Source organism: Idiotropiscis lumnitzeri, chromosome 16 (assembly GCF_059441095.1).
Source record: "Idiotropiscis lumnitzeri isolate Australia: NSW breed Sydney's pygmy pipehorse chromosome 16, RoL_Ilum_1.0, whole genome shotgun sequence".
Lineage (NCBI taxonomy): Eukaryota > Metazoa > Chordata > Actinopteri > Syngnathiformes > Syngnathidae > Idiotropiscis > Idiotropiscis lumnitzeri.
This window is the reverse complement of record NC_142406.1, coordinates 17,247,359-17,265,682: the sequence shown is the minus strand read 5'-3', so window position 1 is coordinate 17,265,682 and position 18,324 is coordinate 17,247,359. Positions and strand designations below refer to the sequence as shown.

At 49.3% G+C, this 18,324-nt stretch overlaps 1 protein-coding gene across 5 annotated transcripts in view; it reads right to left on the bottom strand.

The window, feature by feature from the left end:
* Positions 1-4,601: 4,601 nt before the first annotated feature.
* runx1t1 (RUNX1 partner transcriptional co-repressor 1) overlaps positions 4,602-18,324 on the bottom strand; it is a 41,894-nt gene continuing 28,171 nt past the window's right edge. For 3 of the 5 annotated variants that reach the window (XM_088318580.1, XM_088318584.1, XM_088318585.1), the window contains 10 exons: positions 10,622-10,759; positions 10,277-10,518; positions 9,252-9,341; positions 8,737-8,918; positions 7,739-7,968; positions 7,239-7,336; positions 6,645-6,870; positions 6,410-6,478; positions 5,422-5,612; positions 4,602-5,184 (listed from right to left, as the gene is read on the bottom strand). In XM_088318580.1, coding sequence (XP_088174706.1) covers positions 4,855-5,184; positions 5,422-5,612; positions 6,410-6,478; positions 6,645-6,870; positions 7,239-7,336; positions 7,739-7,968; positions 8,737-8,918; positions 9,252-9,341; positions 10,277-10,518; positions 10,622-10,759 — 1,796 coding nt within the window. In that variant the 3' untranslated portion in view covers positions 4,602-4,854. Of the gene's footprint in view, positions 5,185-5,416; positions 5,613-6,409; positions 6,479-6,644; positions 6,871-7,238; positions 7,337-7,738; positions 7,969-8,736; positions 8,919-9,251; positions 9,342-10,276; positions 10,519-10,621; positions 10,760-18,324 lie in introns of all 5 variants that reach the window. The other 2 variants (XM_088318581.1, XM_088318583.1) reach the window with 2 other exon arrangements.

Below are 18,324 nucleotides of genomic sequence, written 5' to 3'. Positions count from 1 at the left end.
GCCTTCTTGCACAACAGAAATAAACCCGACATCTTGAAATAAGCAAATGAGAAAAGTCTTGGCCCGTAACGAGCTCTCATTGGTCTGTGGAGGTGTCCCTAATCTATTGTCCCTTGGGAGTCCCTCGCCATATGTCGCTCAGGGCGAAGACGACACACGCAAGATGGCCGCTGGTTGTCGCACAACAAGCCTCGCTGGTGTCGGCGTTGATTGACGTTGATGTAAATGAGGGGGGCGGCGGCGGCATCCCGCGAGGAGGCGCCATATGGAGCGCAAAACAAAAGCGCTTGTAAATTCCTGACATGCCGAACAGATGAGAATGAATTTGGCGCGCCTCTGATATAATTGCGGCGAGGGGCGGTGACGATTGGGGGGGGGGGGCGTGTAATTTTAGTTAAGGCCTCCTGTCTAATAGATGCCTTAGGTAACTGAGTGAAGGACGTAAATCAATTGCCACAATTTGGCCTTTTCCATGATATAATGCCACGCGCTTTTGTGTTCCGCTTGCTTTTTTTTGTTTTCAAACATTCATGTGCAATTATTGAGGGGATAGAGATTTCAATTTGTCGCTTCGAACGCTCTCCTACACGCATCACCGATTTCAGTCTCAGACGTGTCAAAGTGGTGATGGATGCTGGTGAGCACTGCTAGCATAAAAAACAAGTTGTATCGATTGCTAGCGGAGAGGCCCTCGAGAGCAGAGGAAGAAAACAAGACGAGGCATCAATACACACCCGGCAGCACTCAAATCAAATCCAGCGTCGGTCACGCGTGACGAGCCACGCTGCATTATCGATGGCGATGCGCCGCTAAGGCCAGCAGGGGGCAGTGTGAGCGCAGCATCACTGGAGGAGCTTTGACATGCAAAAAAAAGAATGACACATTAGGACATTTTGAAGCTCACATAGCGAGAGAAATTAGGAAAAGAGAAATTGGTTCGGGTGGTGGGGGGAAGGTTTTTTTTTTTTTGGCGAGGGATGTTGTGGACGAGCACGAGGACGACACCGGAACGCGGCATCTGGTCGGCAGCTTTTTTCTAGAGCACATCTTGCCCACGGCGCTGCAGGCGAAACTGCGCCAACATCTGCGAAACTGCGAGCTCGCCTGCTGGACGCCCTTCAGCCAGATGTGGAGTCGCGCGTCTCGGTACGACTTTAACCTCGTCGCATATGTCCGCCTTTTGTCCTCTAGGGGGCAGTAACGCGCATTGCATTGTCGTCAAATGCAAACGCGACACTTGCGCGGCAGCTGACAAACAAAATTCAGAGGGAGGAAAATGGCATTTATTTGAGGTACGGCATTTATTGGAGACAAATTTGTTTAATAATTGAGGCATTGCGACTGTCATATTGGATGCTATTATTTGTAACAGCGTTTTATTTTTACCCCTTGAAGGTGAAAGGTTATTTATTTAGGGTGAGGTGTTCATTTATTAATTTTTTTTAAAAAATATTGATCATGTGTTTGAGACTATCAAATGCAGCGTTTGTCACTTTCACGTCTAGCAGAAAAGGTGAAGCGTTCGAGTCGTGCATTGTTGAGGGAAATCCATTTTGTGTCATTATCGGCCACGGCTGCGACCTCTCCATTCATTCGTTTGTTGGCGCTTCTGTCAAGCGGCGATAAGACGCTCAAAATGAGGTTGCGTCACAAAGATGATTTAAAAAAAAAAAAAAAAAGCAATTATATATATATAATAATGTTCTTTTTTGTGGCTCAACACACATGCAAGTTTCTACCAGCAATGTCAGGTAATAAGATATTTTATTACACCGTAAAGAGAACATCAATACCGGAATGATACTGCAAAATTTCACACACTGACAGACCATTTAGTTTACAGCCGCCAAACGCAATCGTCATCGTCATCAGAACAAGAACAACAAAAACAAGGAAAGACAAAAACCAAGTCGACAAGAAAAGCACAGCTCTGACACAGACTGCGAAAGCTCTCTCGCTCTCATGAGTTGGGGTCTCCACTAAATATCGCACAAACACATTTTTTTTTCTTTCTTTTAAATCAATTTCTTACAAACTTAAATTACAAAGAAAATAAATAAATCAACCCTCCCATCCAGAAAGCCCCCCCCGGCATTAATGCTACGGCCTTTGAACATTTTTTGAGACTTTTGAGGAAGTCCATTTTGATGAAGAACAGAAATATGACAAAGTTCCCTCCAAAATGTTACGATGAAAGAAGTTGTGATGTTATGACGTTCACGAGCAAAATATTGTAACGTGACAGAAAATGTTCTAACGTCACAATCTTGTCCTTTGACGGCAAAACTCTCAAAAAGAATCAAACTTGCATTCCAGAATTGTTTGACCTTTTGGAAAGAATTTTGAAATTTCGGCTGAAGAACTACGATGCATTTTTTGAGGCCTTTGAAATAAAGTAGAAAAAACCCCGCAAGGATCAAATCTTATTTTGATCGAGCAAAGCGACATGACTGCACTAAAATTGTTGCTGTGTCACGACTTGGCTCGTCGTATCACCAAAAAATTCGCCCCCCCCAAAAAAAAGACAGATTTTGCAAGTCGTTTTTGTTTTCGTGACATCGCAACTTTTCTTCTTACTTTTTCGGAATGTCAGTTAAAGAACGACAAGAATTTTTCAAATAGTTTTTTACAAGTGAAGACATTCATTGAACGTGTGAAAAAATAAACTTTCCCCCAAAATGAGCAAAAAAAACAAACCAAAAAAAAACAACGATTTTTTGATGAGGTCTGCATTGTTAGCGAGTGGCGAGATGGTTTTGCGCTTCCACTTTGGGTTGAATTTGATTTTATTTATCATTCGTGTTCTCCTTGTGACCATTTGGTTTTTTATTTTTTTTTATTTCAAGGACAATGAGACCAGAACTAGCAGAAAAGAGGTAGAGTGAAACGTGCAGCGGCCGGCGAAATATCAAAGACTTTACGCCCTTTTTTTTTTTTTTTTTTTTTAATTTTAAAAAAAAAATTATTTATTTATTTTTTCAAACCCACTTTTGTCACGACTAAAAACAACAGCTGGGCTCTTTTCGTTTTTTCACAGCTTCGGAGGCGTCAAAACGCCTTTTTGGACACTTAAGCCGTCAACAATGCAGAAATGCGTGGCGACAACGTTCTTTTGAGGTCACATTTTGTTGCACGTGCGTGTGGCGAGTAAAGCATAGGCAACGGTTACTTAGCTTTCAGAAATGAATTGAAGCAACAACGAGAGATGCGGCGAGATGACAAGGAATTAACGTTAGTCCGACGTTTGACAAAAAGCGGACGAGGGAAACCTTAAAAAGTTTTAAAAGGAAATTGAAAAAAAATGCAAATACAAACTTAGGGGAAAAAAGTTGCCATCTTTAACTTTGAAGTTGCCACATTTTTTAAATTATTGCTCAAACTGTTTAGTTCAAAGTTGACATAAATCATAATTTGCTCCTTGGTGTCAATCTTTGGCTGATTGGAATGTGTGTGCGTGTGTGTGTGCGCGTGTGTGTGTGTGTGTTAAAGCTGTCAATCAGAATGTACGCCATTTAGAAATTCTTACATTAGATTTTTTTTTTTATGCTTTTCGTTTTGTCATTTTTTTACAAAATAAAGCAAAATGTCAAGTCATGCACCATTGCGTATTCCGAAACGGAACAAAAATAAATAAATAAAATAAAAGCATGCAGTAAAAGTAGTAACTGTTGACAGTGCAAATACATTTCAGCCCCCCCCCCCAAAAAAAAAAAGAAAATCTGCGCAAGTTGTCAGGAAACAAGTCTGGCTCGGATTCAAGTAGCAGCTCAAAGATTTTGCGGTTGATTTGATGGCGAGCGATTTGAAATGAAAACGGCAAAAGGAAATGGTCTTGAGCGGAAAAGAACGTGCAAGGAAGCCATGAGCACCAATTCCAAAGATTTCAATCAAGTCCTTCGCATCTTCCCGAAACAGCAAATCCAAAATTTAGCTTTTGTATTCCACCGTTTTGTTGGAGGTTTGGAAATGGGCCGCCAGTCGCTCTGTCTTGAAACGTCCTCAAAAATTCCATTGCAGGCGTTTGAGTGAAGAAAATTCCGTCCGTCCAACAATGGGAACAATGTCCAAAGTCCAGTGAGGAAATGCGTAATCCAATCAGGAATGCAAACGAAAACAACTGCGGGTCCAACTCAGGCAAGCGTCCATTTTGAAGTTTCAAATGTGAGCAACAAAATCGCTTTTTCAAAAGACGCGCGTCCAAATTCACATTTTGTTTCGTCAAAGGCAGCAAGAGTGCAAAAAAAAAAAAAAAAAAAAGGCTCAAATTGGATGACGAATTTGCAATCGCGTTGGATTGTCACAATTTTGTCACCGGAGCGCGCTCAAAAAATGAAACGGAGTTTGCCGGATGAGGTGATTGTTGTGTTGACGTTGCGCAAAGCTGCAAATTTGAGTCCGTTTCAGCAACAAGACAACGTTGCAGTTTTGCGACGGGTGAAAATCAAACAAGCAAGTTGAAACGTGCTGCAAAGTCTTTGCAGATTTTGTCCCGTTTGGCAACAAAACGACTTTTTTGGGGCGGAACGACGTTCGCTTCGTGTGACTTACACGCAAAAAAAAAAAATAAATTAAAATTTCCCAAAGCATCTGTCATTAAGTGTGGGAAAAAAAATAAAAAAAGAAAGTGCCTCGCGTCTATGGTTGACTCAGATCGGGTCTTAAACGCCGCTTTCTCCGCTCATTCTTATTTACAAGAAAAAGACGCGACATTAACGGCAACAAGAACGAACGAGCGTGACGACGACAAGAAACAAGAACGCTAAACGCCAACGTCTATTTACATTCATTGGCCACAAAGAATATCTTTGCCATTAAAGTCACGGCGGGTCAATATGACCCATAACGTTAGCCGCGTTAGCTTAGCATACCGTCCGGGACGGAAGACGACGACGGCGTGCCGGGCGTGGACGAGCGAGGGGCCGCCGGCGCCGGCGAGGTCGCGGGCGGACTGCCGGCGCAGCTGCTCGGGGTGCGGGCGGGCGAGCCGAGCGGGGCGGGGGCCTCGGGGGCCGCCCGTTGCTGCTGTGGCGTCGGCACCGGCGCCGACGACTGGGCTTGCGGGGTCTGCCCGCAGACGTGGTGGTGCTTCTCCCAGTCTTTGTGCTGGCAGAAGGAGCCGCAGTAGCGAGCCGCGTTGCAGCCGCTGCACGTCTCGCTGGCTTTGCGGCCGCAGTTCCAGCAGCTCTGCGGAAACACGCGCACACAAATTTGGGCTGCAGTCGCCCGTCTATGGCGATTGGCAGCATTTGATTTCTCAGCCTGTCCTTTATTTGTTGTTTGGCGCTCAGGCTTTGTTTTGGTGCCGAATTGACCTCATTTTGACAAAAGTAGTCATTTGCCGCCAGCTCGTGGCGTCTGCCGCAAATCACAATCGGGTGTAGAATGGAAACCCAAATATCGCAATTCTTTGTGTCACCTGACCTCGCCGGAGTCCTCCTGCTGGTTGATGATGGCGAGCGCGTCCTCGGCCGCCTGCCGCTTGACCTCGGCGACCGTTCGCTCCATCTTGGCGCGCTCGCCGCTGATCATCTCGTGCGCTTTGCGCTCGGCCTCCGACACGGCCTTCTGCAGCTCCGACACGGCCTGACGCTTCACCTCATTCACCGCCTCCTCTGGAAAGAGCGCCGACACGCGCCGAGTCAGCGGCGCCGCAAGCACTCATACGGGAAAAAAAAAGCAGTAAAAAAAAAAAAAAATGGAGACGAATTGAATTCTCCTCATTTTGCGCTTCACATCAATCCGTTTTTACGTGCAAAATATTTTCATTTGCCTAAAACAAAGAGCGATTTTTTTTTTTCTGTCTCGCTCCCGTCAACTAATTGCGTATGCAAATGAGGCCATTTCTATTTAAATGATGCATTTCCCCGAGGCCCGGCCGCCAAGCGCTTGAATATTTATCACCAACTGTAAACATTTTCCCGGCAGATGCATCGTCTCCTCGCTCGCCGTTGTGTTAAAACAAAAACAAAATATTTTGCAATCGTCCCCGCAGGGCAAAACCAAAAAGCACCGCGGGAAACGGCGGCATTTATCCAAAAAAGCTAATGACGCCATTTTTGCCATGAAAGCGCCTCTCGCTTGACTTGTTGTTGTTTTTGCAATCGTGCGTTTGTTTTCCGTGTCAAACGAGCGCTCGTCAAAATGGAGGATTTTGGGTTTTTTTTCCTGCCGCCGTCGAAAATGCGACGACGCTCTGAAGCGTCGCAGAACCGAGCGACACTCGATTCAATTGAAATGCATATTATCGAAGACGCGGCGTTTGTTCTTCTCGTCTTTCCGGCGAATGGAAAAGCGCTCGGAAAGCAAATCATGAGCCGGCGGCAACAAAAAAACCCCCAAAAGATGGTCCCAACGACTCAAGTTGAGCGAGAGGTGCGTGCGGTGCCCGAGGGCGTCCACCAAGACTCACCGGCTTTCTTCCAGATTTCTTCCGGCACGTAGCCGGAAACGGGCCGATGCAGAAGCTCCCTGTGAATGTCTGAAGCGGGAGAGAAACGAGAGAAATGAATTCCGCCAGCGTCCGCGGCTCGCCACGTCACAAGAAAACGCGACAAAGGCAGGGAGTCGAGACGTCAGCCTTGCGGGACGCCGCTTGAAAGATCAGCTGGGAAAACAAATGGTGACGGATGGAATTGCAAACCAACCCGATGTGGCGTTGTCCTGCGTCGCGGGACTCTGCTGCCTGGACTGGCCGCTTGCGGCGGCGGCGGCGGCGGCGGCGGCGGCGGCGGCGCTCTTCTTCAGTTCCTCGGCGTCGCTGTAGCGTCGGATCCAGTAGTTGAGCTCCTCGCGGTCGGCTTCCTGGCAGCGCCGAAGCACCGTCAGCGAGCGCCGCGTCTTCTCCACCATGTCCATGATGCAGTTGAGCAGCTGCCCAAGAAAAAAAAAATCAAAAATCAAACAAAAAGTTGACCCCCAAAAATCTCAACTTTGCCTTTTGATGAAACAAATCAGATTTTTATTTCAAAGCGGAAAATAAATGCCCAAAAATGGGAACGCTCACACTTGAAATTCAAAATCAACAAATTCAAGACATGAAATTAATGTCCGTGTATTGACAATAAATCCTTTGAAATCTTTGGTCAATCAAATATTCATGAATGGCGTACGAGAAAAAAATTAATTCAACAACATGAATTGGACCAATCCGATAAATGTAAGAACGGAAATTAGATGGAGATGGAAAATGAAAGACGACGACGGATGAAAGGAGAAAAAGTATCAAAAAATGTTATTACTTTTCTTACATGGTCAAGGTGCTTCCACTCCTCGGCCCACTCGCGTTCCGTCAGCCGGTGGTCGATCACCTCCTCCTGGCGGCCGGCGGCGTGGAGGCCTGCGAGCAGACGCGCCGTCGGCGAGCGCGAGAACAAGTGAGGCGAACCGGACGCAAGCGGGGCAACCGTTGCCGTGCCGACGCCAAACGGCATCGGTCCGGTGGAAAAAGGGCTCGGATTATTCCGGCGCGCCGACGGCTTTCTTTGGCCGTTTCCGAGCAAAACGTCTTTCGCCGCGCTCGCTTTTCGACCTTTGCGACCGGCGCTTCGTTCGCACACTTTTGCGCTGCCCCCTAGTGGCGAGTTTCCAATGAAAAAAAAAACGTTTGCGTTTGATCCGCAAAGTCCTCGTGATGAGGTTTCATTTGAATCGCTTTCAATATTTTTTGTTGTTTTTGGCAATTTTGAACAAAAATAAAGTTCGTCCGGATTGACTCGCCAGTCGGTATTTGGGCACTTACCGATGGGTCTCGCCCGGTGATTGGCGGGCGGGTGTCGGTAGTGATGGTGGGCGACGGCCATGTCGTCCAGCCGGTAGTGCGGCGGCGGCGGCGGCGGGCCGTTGGGCGGGAACGCGATGCCGTTGGACGGGCTGAAGCGCTGGCCGGGGCTGACGGTGCACGGCCGCTTGTTCGGGTGGACGTCGGGCGCGTGAGCGGCGCCGTCGCGCTCAAAGCCGTTTTCTTTGGTTCTGGACAGAAACGTTATTTTGCAGCCCCCAAAAAAAAAAAAAATCAATCTGGGATTGGGTCGCTGGCGTTTGCCTTTTGGCGAATTGGGTTTGTTCCTTTCCTTTCCGTTCGGCGCCGAAATCGGAATTGTACAAAATTGAGCCCATTTTTCTTTTGCGAATGCGATCACTTGACAAATCCGAAGCGGGCCGGCTAACAAGGAAATGTCGTCGGTTCAGCGGAGACGAACGTCGCCGGGTGTGTGCGTGTTGACGCTGACATTTTGCCCCCCCCAACAGATGGAACTCGTTAATGAGCTCTTTTTTTATGGGCTCCCGACGCACGTCCACGACTCTCCATATGCTCCTCCCCACCTCCAGCCGACGCGCACGCACACACATTCCGGCGGGCGGCCTTTCCCGAAGCAACGACGCGTCCGCGGGGACGTCGCCGAACGCGTTGAGTCGCTACGAAGCCAGACGAGCTTTCCGCATTTTTATTTCTTTAGTTTGTCTTTTTTAAAAACGTGTCCGCTTTTTTGGAGCAAACGTTGAAAGAACGACGAAGGAATTTCACTTTCAAGTTATTTTCTTTTCGAGTGTGAAATGTTGACCAAATATTTGGTGAAGGACATTTCATTTCACGAGAGATGAAACACGTTTGACAATTTCAGTCCATTTCCCGCTGCGACTTTTTTCAGTGTACTTATTTTTGAATTTCTCGATTTGGATTTTTCGGCGGGAATTTCAAACGGCGACTCGTTTTCCGAAGCTATCATTCGGGCTCACCTGTCGGGCGTGCGGCGCTTGCCGTTGTCGTTGACGTCGAGCAGCAGCTCGGACGAGTCGACGGGCGACGCCGTGCCGGTGTCGAGCAGCAGCCGCTCGTGCTGGGCCAGGAACTGCGCCGGGTTCTGCTCGGCCAGGCGGGCGCAGTGCAGGAGCTCGCGCTGCAGCAGCGGCAGGTTGGCCTAAGACGGAAAGGAGTTCATACGGACCGGCCAAATACGGACGGCATCTCGTTCGGGTTTGGCCCGAGCGCCGGCGTCGACTTCCCGCTCGCTGCGCTAACATTGGCGGCGGGAAATGCAGCCGTTGTTGCAAACGCGCCGGCAGCAGGGAGACACCAAATTTAGAGAGACCGGCAAAAAGTAGCAAAGAGGGAGGGAAAAAAACAAGCAAGGAAAGCGTTGGCGGGCTGATGAGCAAACCGAGGAAGCGCCAAACGACAAGCGAGCGCCAAACGGCGGCCGGCGGCTCGAGAAATGGTCAAAATTGTCTTTGGAGGATGCCGACGGCGTTACCTTGAGGAAGGGGATGACGAAAGGTCGCAGCGGGAAGTTGGTGGCTTCGTGGAGCTTGCAGTGGAAATCCTCGATGGTTAGCGTGGAATTCTGCGCACACACACGCAAGACCATGTGGAAGATATTACGCGTGTGCGCGAACAGGAAGCACAAGGACGCTTTGAGAGGAACTTTTTTGCTTTTTTTGACCAAAACATCAAGCAAGTCGCGTCGGCATTCTTGGTGGAGCGCCTTTTTTTTTTCTACTTCATCTTCTCAGAAAATTGTCGGGCATGAAAGCTTTGAGATTCACATTAAAAAAAAAAAAAAAATCCATCCAGGGTGTTTTGAAGAGCAAATTATTTTCAATTGAGGGTTACGGCGTCAAACATCCAGTTAAGGTTTCGACTTTTGCGCTTCAAACCGGTTTCATTTCCCGAGTAAACGGCGCTCAAGACGTTTGAAATCAGGCGACGAGGATTTTAAAGTTAAAGTTCGGAATGACGGTTTGCAGGCGTTGAATCGAACACGTTCGCTCAGGCATCGTGTCGGCGGCGGCGGCGAGAACAACGCGACTGACGAAAGATGGAAAAAACAAAAACAAAACCAAAGCCGCATGCGCGCGCTTTCCTCCTCCTTCGGCGCCGTCATTTCCCACGACTGAATTCGGTGGCATCTGCCGGCCCAGATTGCGGCCGTCCCGCTCGGCTTCGCCTCCGCCGAGCCGCCAAAGCGCCTCATTAGCTCGGCGACGGCGGCGCCGGCGGGGGGACGAGATGGCGGCGCGCCGCGCACGCCGAGCGATTCCAAAGCCGCGCTTGCCAGCGTCGCCACGGTAACGCCACGAGGTTGATGGACGTGACCGCGATGCGCGCCATTCGTCACGGTTTCCACGGAAGCTTCGAAGTCGGGCGCGGAGTCGGATTCTTGATTGAAAAGTCCGACCCGGATTAAAAAGTGTGATTCGTCCGTCCTGGGAGTCGGGTTTCAAATGAAGGATCGCGGCTTTGACGTCGCCGCGGCAACGTGAAGCGGGCGCTACTCACCACCAAGCCGAGGACGAGCGTGCGGACGCGCTCGCCGATCTCGGGCGAGATGTCGTTGCCGAACTGCTGCAGCGTGGTGAGGAAGCGCTTGAGCTTGCTCAGCTGCCGGGCGCCGCACGCCGGCGGCAGCCGCTGATTGGCCAGCGACGACGACGACGAGCCCGGCCCGTCGACGTAGCCGTTGGGCGGCGACGGCGCCCCGTTCGGCGCCGTGGGCGAGTGGCTGCTGCTGCCGTTCGTCACTGCGGGAAAATAAAGAAAAGAAAAAAATTGGCAAATCGTGAACAAAACGAGCTCAAATGCGGCGGCTCATATTGCGCAATCATTTGCATCCCGCGTCCTCACGGGTGGTGGGCGTGTACGAGCTGTTTCGGGGGGCTCCTTGCGTGCTGGGCGGCGGCGGCATGGTGGGCGGAGTCAACCTGGACTGTGTCTTGACATCCGCAGGTGAGTCGGGCATGGTGGAGCGTTTCCCGGGGCGACCTGGCAAAAGACGGGAAGGACGTCTTGAAGGCGGAGCCACTTTGTTCCCGCGCCACGCGTGCGCCACTTGCGACAGCGTTCCACGACATTTGCATTTGGAAGGCAGCCCGTTTGCGTCGCGCCAAAATCTTTTTTTTTTTGGCAAGGTGCCGAGCATCTTCACGTATACTTTGGCGCCCAAACGCGCCACCGACAGCGAGCGGTCGTCTCATTTCTGCGAGGGGGAGGAGGGGGGGGATGATGTACAGCACAACTTTTGGAAAGTCCGCCGCGTTCTTTTCGTTCTGCCAGCAACACGAACAACCATGAAAAATAGAAGCCAACCTCGCTGCCGTATTGAGGAAAATGTGCTCAGTCACTCAATTAGCAACCAAAAGAAATATTTGAAAATATCAAAACAGTCCATCCCATTTCATTTGATCTTTCAGCACAAAAATCAGGAGCGGCGAATGTGAATATTCCCGACTGCTCGTACGCAGACACGGACGTGCGTGCGCGTGCGCTGCATAATTCACGAGCGCACCTGAAACAACCTTGAACGCCAAAGCTGGCGCGGCGGCGAGTTAAGCCTTAACGAGCGCGCTTAACGCGCAACTTTCGTCCATTTAATACAAACGGCCTCGCGAGCGAGCGGCCGCCGGAACCTCCCCGACTGGCCTGCTATCGACGTGCGTGCGGAGGGGGCGGGGCTTAATGGAAAAGGCTTTACGACTTCTCTGAAGTGCCGCGGCCGAGGAAATTGATGGACGTGGAGGAAATGCGCCATTAAGGACGAGAGCGGCCTCTTCGAATTATTGATGGCGGCCGCAAGAGTTTGCCGCCCGCGGGAATGTCGCAGCTGTTCATTCAACGCACTTTGAGCTGACCACTTTTAGATTTGCGTCGTGCACAAAAACGCGATGCGAATTTCACAAGCGCACAGCAACAAGTCACTCATTCACGAACACGTTCGGCAAACTTTTTTTTCTTCCCCCCCCACCACCGGGTGGCAGCACCGCAGTCACCAAACAACGTGAAAAACAGGAACGGTGGAAAAAGGTGGCGACCGAAGAATTAAAGATGGCCGACGCTGGAGCTGAACCTTTTTTTTAGTCCACCATTAGCGAGTTGAGCCGCCGCTCACCACGAGGATGTCCCGGAGCTTACATCAGTCATTAAGTCTCGGCGCACCGCACTTACACGATCGCGCCCATTTTTATTTATTTATTTTTATTTTTTTCAAAATCTCTCTCTTTTCTCTCGATTCGATGCCCCGCCAGCTCGCCGCACACGTCGTTGCCGAGGTTACACGCGCCTTGCATCACTCGGACCGCCAAACAAGGCTGCCGCTTCTGCTGGAAGCAGCGAGAAAGGGAGGTGCGCCAAACGGACTCAGATTGCAAGTCAATCACTCACTTTGAAGAGGAAAAGGAAAAAAAAAAATCAATCAATCAATCAATCAATATCCCCCGCACAGAAATGCAAAGAGCTGCCTTTGCACACCACCACCAACATGGCAAAAATGCGTGAACACTTTCTTCAAAAGCAGACGCGCTCACAGGGGTGCACGAGCCGCACTTTGCGGGGTATCGACGCCAAATGCGTAAACGGAGCAACATCAACAAGTCAAACATCCCTTGTCCCATTTTTATTCCCCCTGAAAATGGTGCCGCGCACCCTTGCGCACCACCTTCATCACCCAAAATGGCGCACCCTCATGAGGAGGTGCAGTTTTAGCGTTTAAACGTCAACAATCATTGGAAGAATATCAGCCGCAATTTTGGTTGTTTTGAATTATTGTTTTCATTTTTTGGGGATTATTCATTAAAATCATTGAAAAATGTTTTGGATTTTTTTTCTATTTCATTTCCTTTGTATTTGAAAAAAATTCAAAACGGCCGCATACCATCAAAGTGTCGGAACTCTCGTTTTCCGAGCGTTTGGGAGGAGCTTTTTCCTCAAAGCTGACAAAGCAAATTTTGTTTTTTTTTCATCTCATCACAAATTCTTTGTTGGGCTGCGACGGACCCTTTCAAACGCGACAACTTGAAATGGTTTACAATATGCTAATTAACGTCTAAGTGTCTTTTTTTTTTTTTTAGATTTCATATAATCGCCGACACGATGTCATCTTTTTTGATAAAGTCCAGCGAGACGCGCGCATCGCATTTTATTTATCGGATCCGTTTGCAGAATTGCGGAATTTTTTTATTTGGAAGCCTCGAACCGATTTTTGTCATCTCCATTCATTTCGGTGGGCAGAGCCGATTTGAGACGTGAACTCTTGAGCGTGAGGTCGCCGCCCTTCTTTTGCGCTTGACAGCTGACGCAAGAAAAGTCACGTCGTAATGAGGAATCCCGACACTCTTGCGCATCCTCCTGCAGTGTTTACACGATGCAGAGCCAGCAAAAAGACACGAGGAGATTCATCAATGGCGCACTCAAGGTCTGAACGCCATCTGCGGCAGCCAACAAATATTAACACACACACACACACGCGGCTGCCAAAAGCGCTCACAAACACAAAATACACACGTGAGCGCGATGGCCAACAAAACATACGTGGTGTCGAACCTTTTTTTCACGAAATAAAGAAAGAAATCGACGTCTGTCGCGGCCGTCTGGCACCCGTACAGAAGGTCTTGCCTGACTTGAAGCATTTTTAAAAACGTGAAAAAAGACTTTTTAGTGTCCTTGCATGATGAACTTTTTCTTTTGAGGACATTTTCTGTCACCGTTGCGAATGTGAGCGTTTTTTGCCAGGAAAAAAAAAAAAAACAAATGTATTTTTTTCCTTTCTGGTCAGAATTTAAAAAGCCCCCCCCGCCCCTGACATGACGCACATCATTTTGCTGAGCTAGCACATCAGCCTCCATATTCCGCGAGGCGACGCATGCGCTAAAAGTCTTCCGGGAACAAACGACGCCTTTTTGTGGCCTCGGGTGTGGATTTTGGGGCCACTTTGGGCGAGTTTGCAGCCCAAAGTGGTTTGGGACAAGCGCGATGGCGACTTTGTTGCTGGCGTTGGCCCGCTCGCCCGCTGCAGCGTTCCAGATGGATGCCACCACACTCGTTGGAGTCGCGCCAGCACCGGCCGGCGAACAGCTTGCCTGCCGCTGCGCACGCACGCCAGCAGAAACAGTGGCAAGCGAGCCGCGCGCAGATGGCCGGCCAAAAGTCGCCGCGCAAACGGCGTGCGGCGAGGCGGCGGCGCACGTGGGAAAGACGCGCCGTTCGGAAATCACGCCAGATTCGCCGAGTCCGCGTCCACATCCAAAGTCGACTCGTTCCGCTTTTGGCGTCTGGCCTTCCAAATGTTTGCAAATGAGAAGAGCGCTTAGCTCGCTAGCTCGAGGAACCAACGTGAAGGTCGCAAAAAAGGTGCGCTAACGACAATTTTATTCATCTTACAAGTTATGAGACGACGACGACGATGAGCCGAATCGGTCGATGGCAACTGCCGTACGGTGCAGGAAAAAAAAAATCCATGTCGGAAAACATATGCTTCGAAATGGATATTGTGGTGCGTTCAAGGACTGCCAACAAAATGGCGAAAATGACAACAACTAAACCGCACAAAAACACCACCGGATGGCGCCAGAGGAATTCATTTTCCGAATAAAAAGGAAAGAAAAATGGCCGTCAAAAGTGGAAGTTGGCCGTCGCGCACGACGAGACTTGCGGCGTCGGCAGCCGGCGGCGGGTACGCTCCAGGGGCAGCAGGGTGGCCGGCGACGCCAACCGGCGCCATCTGCGACCGACGCGCGGCCGAGCTCGGAGGGCACAGACGCGCGCGCGCACGCTCCGATGCACGGGCGGGACGCCGCGCCGACGCCGGGGCGCTGACAGCTCGCCATCTGTGCGCCGACACCGACGTCGCGCTCCGCCGCCGTTCGCTTGCCCTTGCTTTGGCTGGCATGAAGCCCCGACAAATTTCACCTCCGCAAAAAAAAAAAAAAAATAAATGAATTTGGAGGTTGTTCGTGCCACAAAACCAAAAATAGTTTGCCCAAATCAACGTGCAGCAAAACTCAAGAGAAAAACGCCAACTTCAGAATTCAAATGCAAAAGTTGAACGCAAACAAAAGTCAAACAAATTCAAAGCGCAAATCCCAATTTCCGTTTGTCCGCTTGCCCCTTCGGAAACATTCCAATCAAAATCCCAAAACCAAAACAGCCGCGCAATTTGCATCCTTCATTTTCACCACCACTCGTAACGGACGCGATGTTGATCCGCAACCGCTTCTTCTTCTTCGGCGGTGCGATCGGCTGCCGTCTACACATTTGATGAACATCTGTCGCTGTGTTTAGGCCTCGTCACACGCAGGCACAAAAAAAAAAAAAAAGTCAGCAATAGCGGCGCGTGTGTGCGTGCGCGTGCGGCGATGATTGCGAGCCAACGAGCCCGACACGCTCGCCGGCGAGGCGAGAGTGGAAGAGGAGCCGCGGCAAAATGTCATCGCAGACACAAAAGAAGACGCTGAGGATGCGCGCGTGCGTGCGTGAGGACAACCAAACGCGACTTGGCAGTGGAAATGCCACTTTCGATCCATGTTTGGCGTTTGCTCGGAAAAAAACAAAACAATCGGGCCGTTTTGGCAGACAAACGTTTGGCGCAACCTCAAACTGCTGCCGACAACCCAACAAATTTCAATTGCGAAAAAAAAGTTGGTGAAATATTCATAAAATTGTGAATATTTGCAAATAATGGAACAAAAATATTTGAAATTCAAATATTTTCAAACCTATTTCGATTTTTAGAGCCACGCAATAATTTTGCAAAATGTAAATTTGACGTGACGAAAGGTTGCGCTATTTTTATTTTCGTTGCGGGAAAACAAAGTTTGAAATTCAACAAGATCGCATCGATTTAATCTTTTACGAGCAGCCCTAAAAAAGCACATTGTCATTTTTTTTTCCGATCGACACAATCGGAAGTCTTTCATCTTTCCTCGTCGACGTGGTCGCGTTACGATTTGGTTTGTTTCGTGTTTTTTTTTCCATCCGCTAGCCGTTAGCTGGGGCTTGCCGCCTCCCCAGGTGGCCAATAATCAATCGAGCGAGACGCCGAGCGCCGGCCGGACCCCCGACGGCTTCTGATTGGATCAAGTCAGGCCGCTGAAAGCAAAACGTCGGCTTCAGGACTTTTTTTTTTTTCTGCTGTTGTGCTGCTCTCTCAAGGGGGGAGGGGGAGGGGCTAACGTTGTGTATGCGCACACACACGCGTCTGTGCCATCTCCACGAGGCGCAGGCTAAAATGGAGGCGCACGAAAGCTCGGCGAAATGCTGCAATGCATCTGGACCCGCCTCCTCACTTATCTGCCATCTTACTTCGTCCTCTGCACACCGCGCCAAAACATTCCGATCGTTGCTCTCTCGCACCGCGGACGCCGATTGGCGTGACAGGAAGGCCACATTTTTGGGAAATGACGTTTCGTGTGACTCAACTTGAAGCTCTTTTCTTTCCTTCACACGCCGCGTGCGCGCGTTTCCCACGAGGCCTCCGAGGAAGCCCGACAAGACCAGGTGGCGCTTTCCCGGTGCAGCCGCGCCGACGACGCTCACATCCCGAGCGGGCCGGCGTTCCGCCTGGCTCCCTTCCTCTCCCGTTTCAGGTTCCTCTCATTCCGCAGGCCCAGCCCGGTTCCTTCACGGGGCTTAGCTAAAGGCAGATGTTGAGAAGGAGACGTCCGTCGGTGGCGGTGAGGCGGCAAACAGATGGCGAAGAAATCTCGTCCGCGCCAGCAAAACATCTGCAAAGATGTGCGAGGCGGGACGGGCTCAGCCTCCCAATTTCGGCCGCCGTCTCAAACCATGTTGACGGGCGCCTCGACAACGGCATTGTGACGTCAACCGCTTTTGCTCTTTCCGTCCAGCAACAAATTGTTTGTTTGCGGCACTTTGCAGCCGACAATTTTGCGGAATTGCGCCGCTTCCTTCTTTCGGACCAGTTAAACAAAATGAGGCTTTTTACTCTCGACCGCACGGAGAGAAAATTGACCGTCGTCGTCTCCCCCCAAAACGTCGGCGCTCGTTTTCCTTTCAAGCGGCGTCCGTGAAATAATTGTCCCTTTTTGACGCGGGAGGTCGCCCGTCGGAATCAGCGTCTTTTGTGCGCCGCTAATGCGTATCGACGTGACGTGCCGCACGTTGGCATGGATTTTTTGGGGTGTTTTTTTTTCCCCGGAGGGTGTCGAAAAAACAAAAAAATGTCGAGCCCAGAAAACGGACCGACGATTATTGGGAATGCGCATTGAAATGCTGCTCAAATCTGAAAGATGAACAATTGAACAGGAATATTTTTACAAGGATGAGACGGGACAAAAAAAAATCAATAATTGACGCAACGAAATGCAATTGAAGTCTTTTTGGACCAAACGAACAAACGGTCATTTCGATATTTTGTGGAGTCAAAGATTTGTTTTTTTTTTTTGCAATTTTATTCCAACATGAATGAATGCTGATGAAATAAAAAATACAAAAACTAAAAATTGTCTGATTGACTCGCACAACGACGACACTTTGTTCCTTTTTGACACACGAAGCTTGAGCGACGCGTGGAACCGCCGCAGTAAACTTGATGTCTCTTTTTTGTTTTGCCTTCTGTATCGGCAGCCTCGACGAGTACCCGATAATGTCATTTGAAATAAGGTCGATATCGACGCGATATCGAGACACGCCCGCCCCGAAGAAGAAAAAAAAATCAAGTCACGATCATATCAAATCAAATATTGTCAAAATGCGGTTTCAGCTCGTTTTCACATCTGGTAATCCTCACCCCCCCCCCCAAAAAAAACCCGCACACGTTCGCACACTGCGTCTTTTTGGGTGCACAACCGAGGTGACATCTTCACTTTGGCGTGTCGGCCCGTCTTCTTTTTTTTGGTATTCAGTCAGCGTTTACACACCTGCGCACACACACTCACATTCAGCAGCTTATCTTTTTGGGAATAAGAAGAGAGTAAGAAAAGGGGGCTTGTCAGGACGGGTACAACGTGCGAGCGGGGGGGGGAGGCAATGTGCATTAGGGCGATTACAATATCAGCAGACTCCAGATGGAGGCAGGAAAATAAACAGCGAGAGAAAGACAGGACAGACATCTGTGTGTGTGTGTGTGTGTGTGTGCGTGTCGGAGAAAGTACAGTTAATTAGCGACTCCATCCCAGTGTATAAAAGCGCCTGGGGGGGAACTGCGCGTGCGTTTGTGTGTTGGAGTAGAAATGGTGAAATTGGAAAAAAGGTCTTTTTGTCCGTAGGTTACAATGGACTTGGGGAAAAATTTTTTATTTTTTTTAAAAATCGCTTGCATCATTTCGGAGCAGCACAAGAAAGTTAACGTCGGCGATGGGAGACGAGTCACGTGACTTGACGGAAACGAGAAGGGTCATCCAATTTGGACCAGATCCGATAAAAATCAGGAAAAAATTGTCACCATTCGAGGTTTGATTTCAATTAAAGCGACATGAATTCAAAAAAAAAAAAAGTGGTCACAATAAAAGCTAAAAAGTCACATCAGCTCATCAACTTTAGCATTTAGCTAACACTTGAATTTGATTCTTTAAAAAAAAAAAAAAAAAGTGTCACGT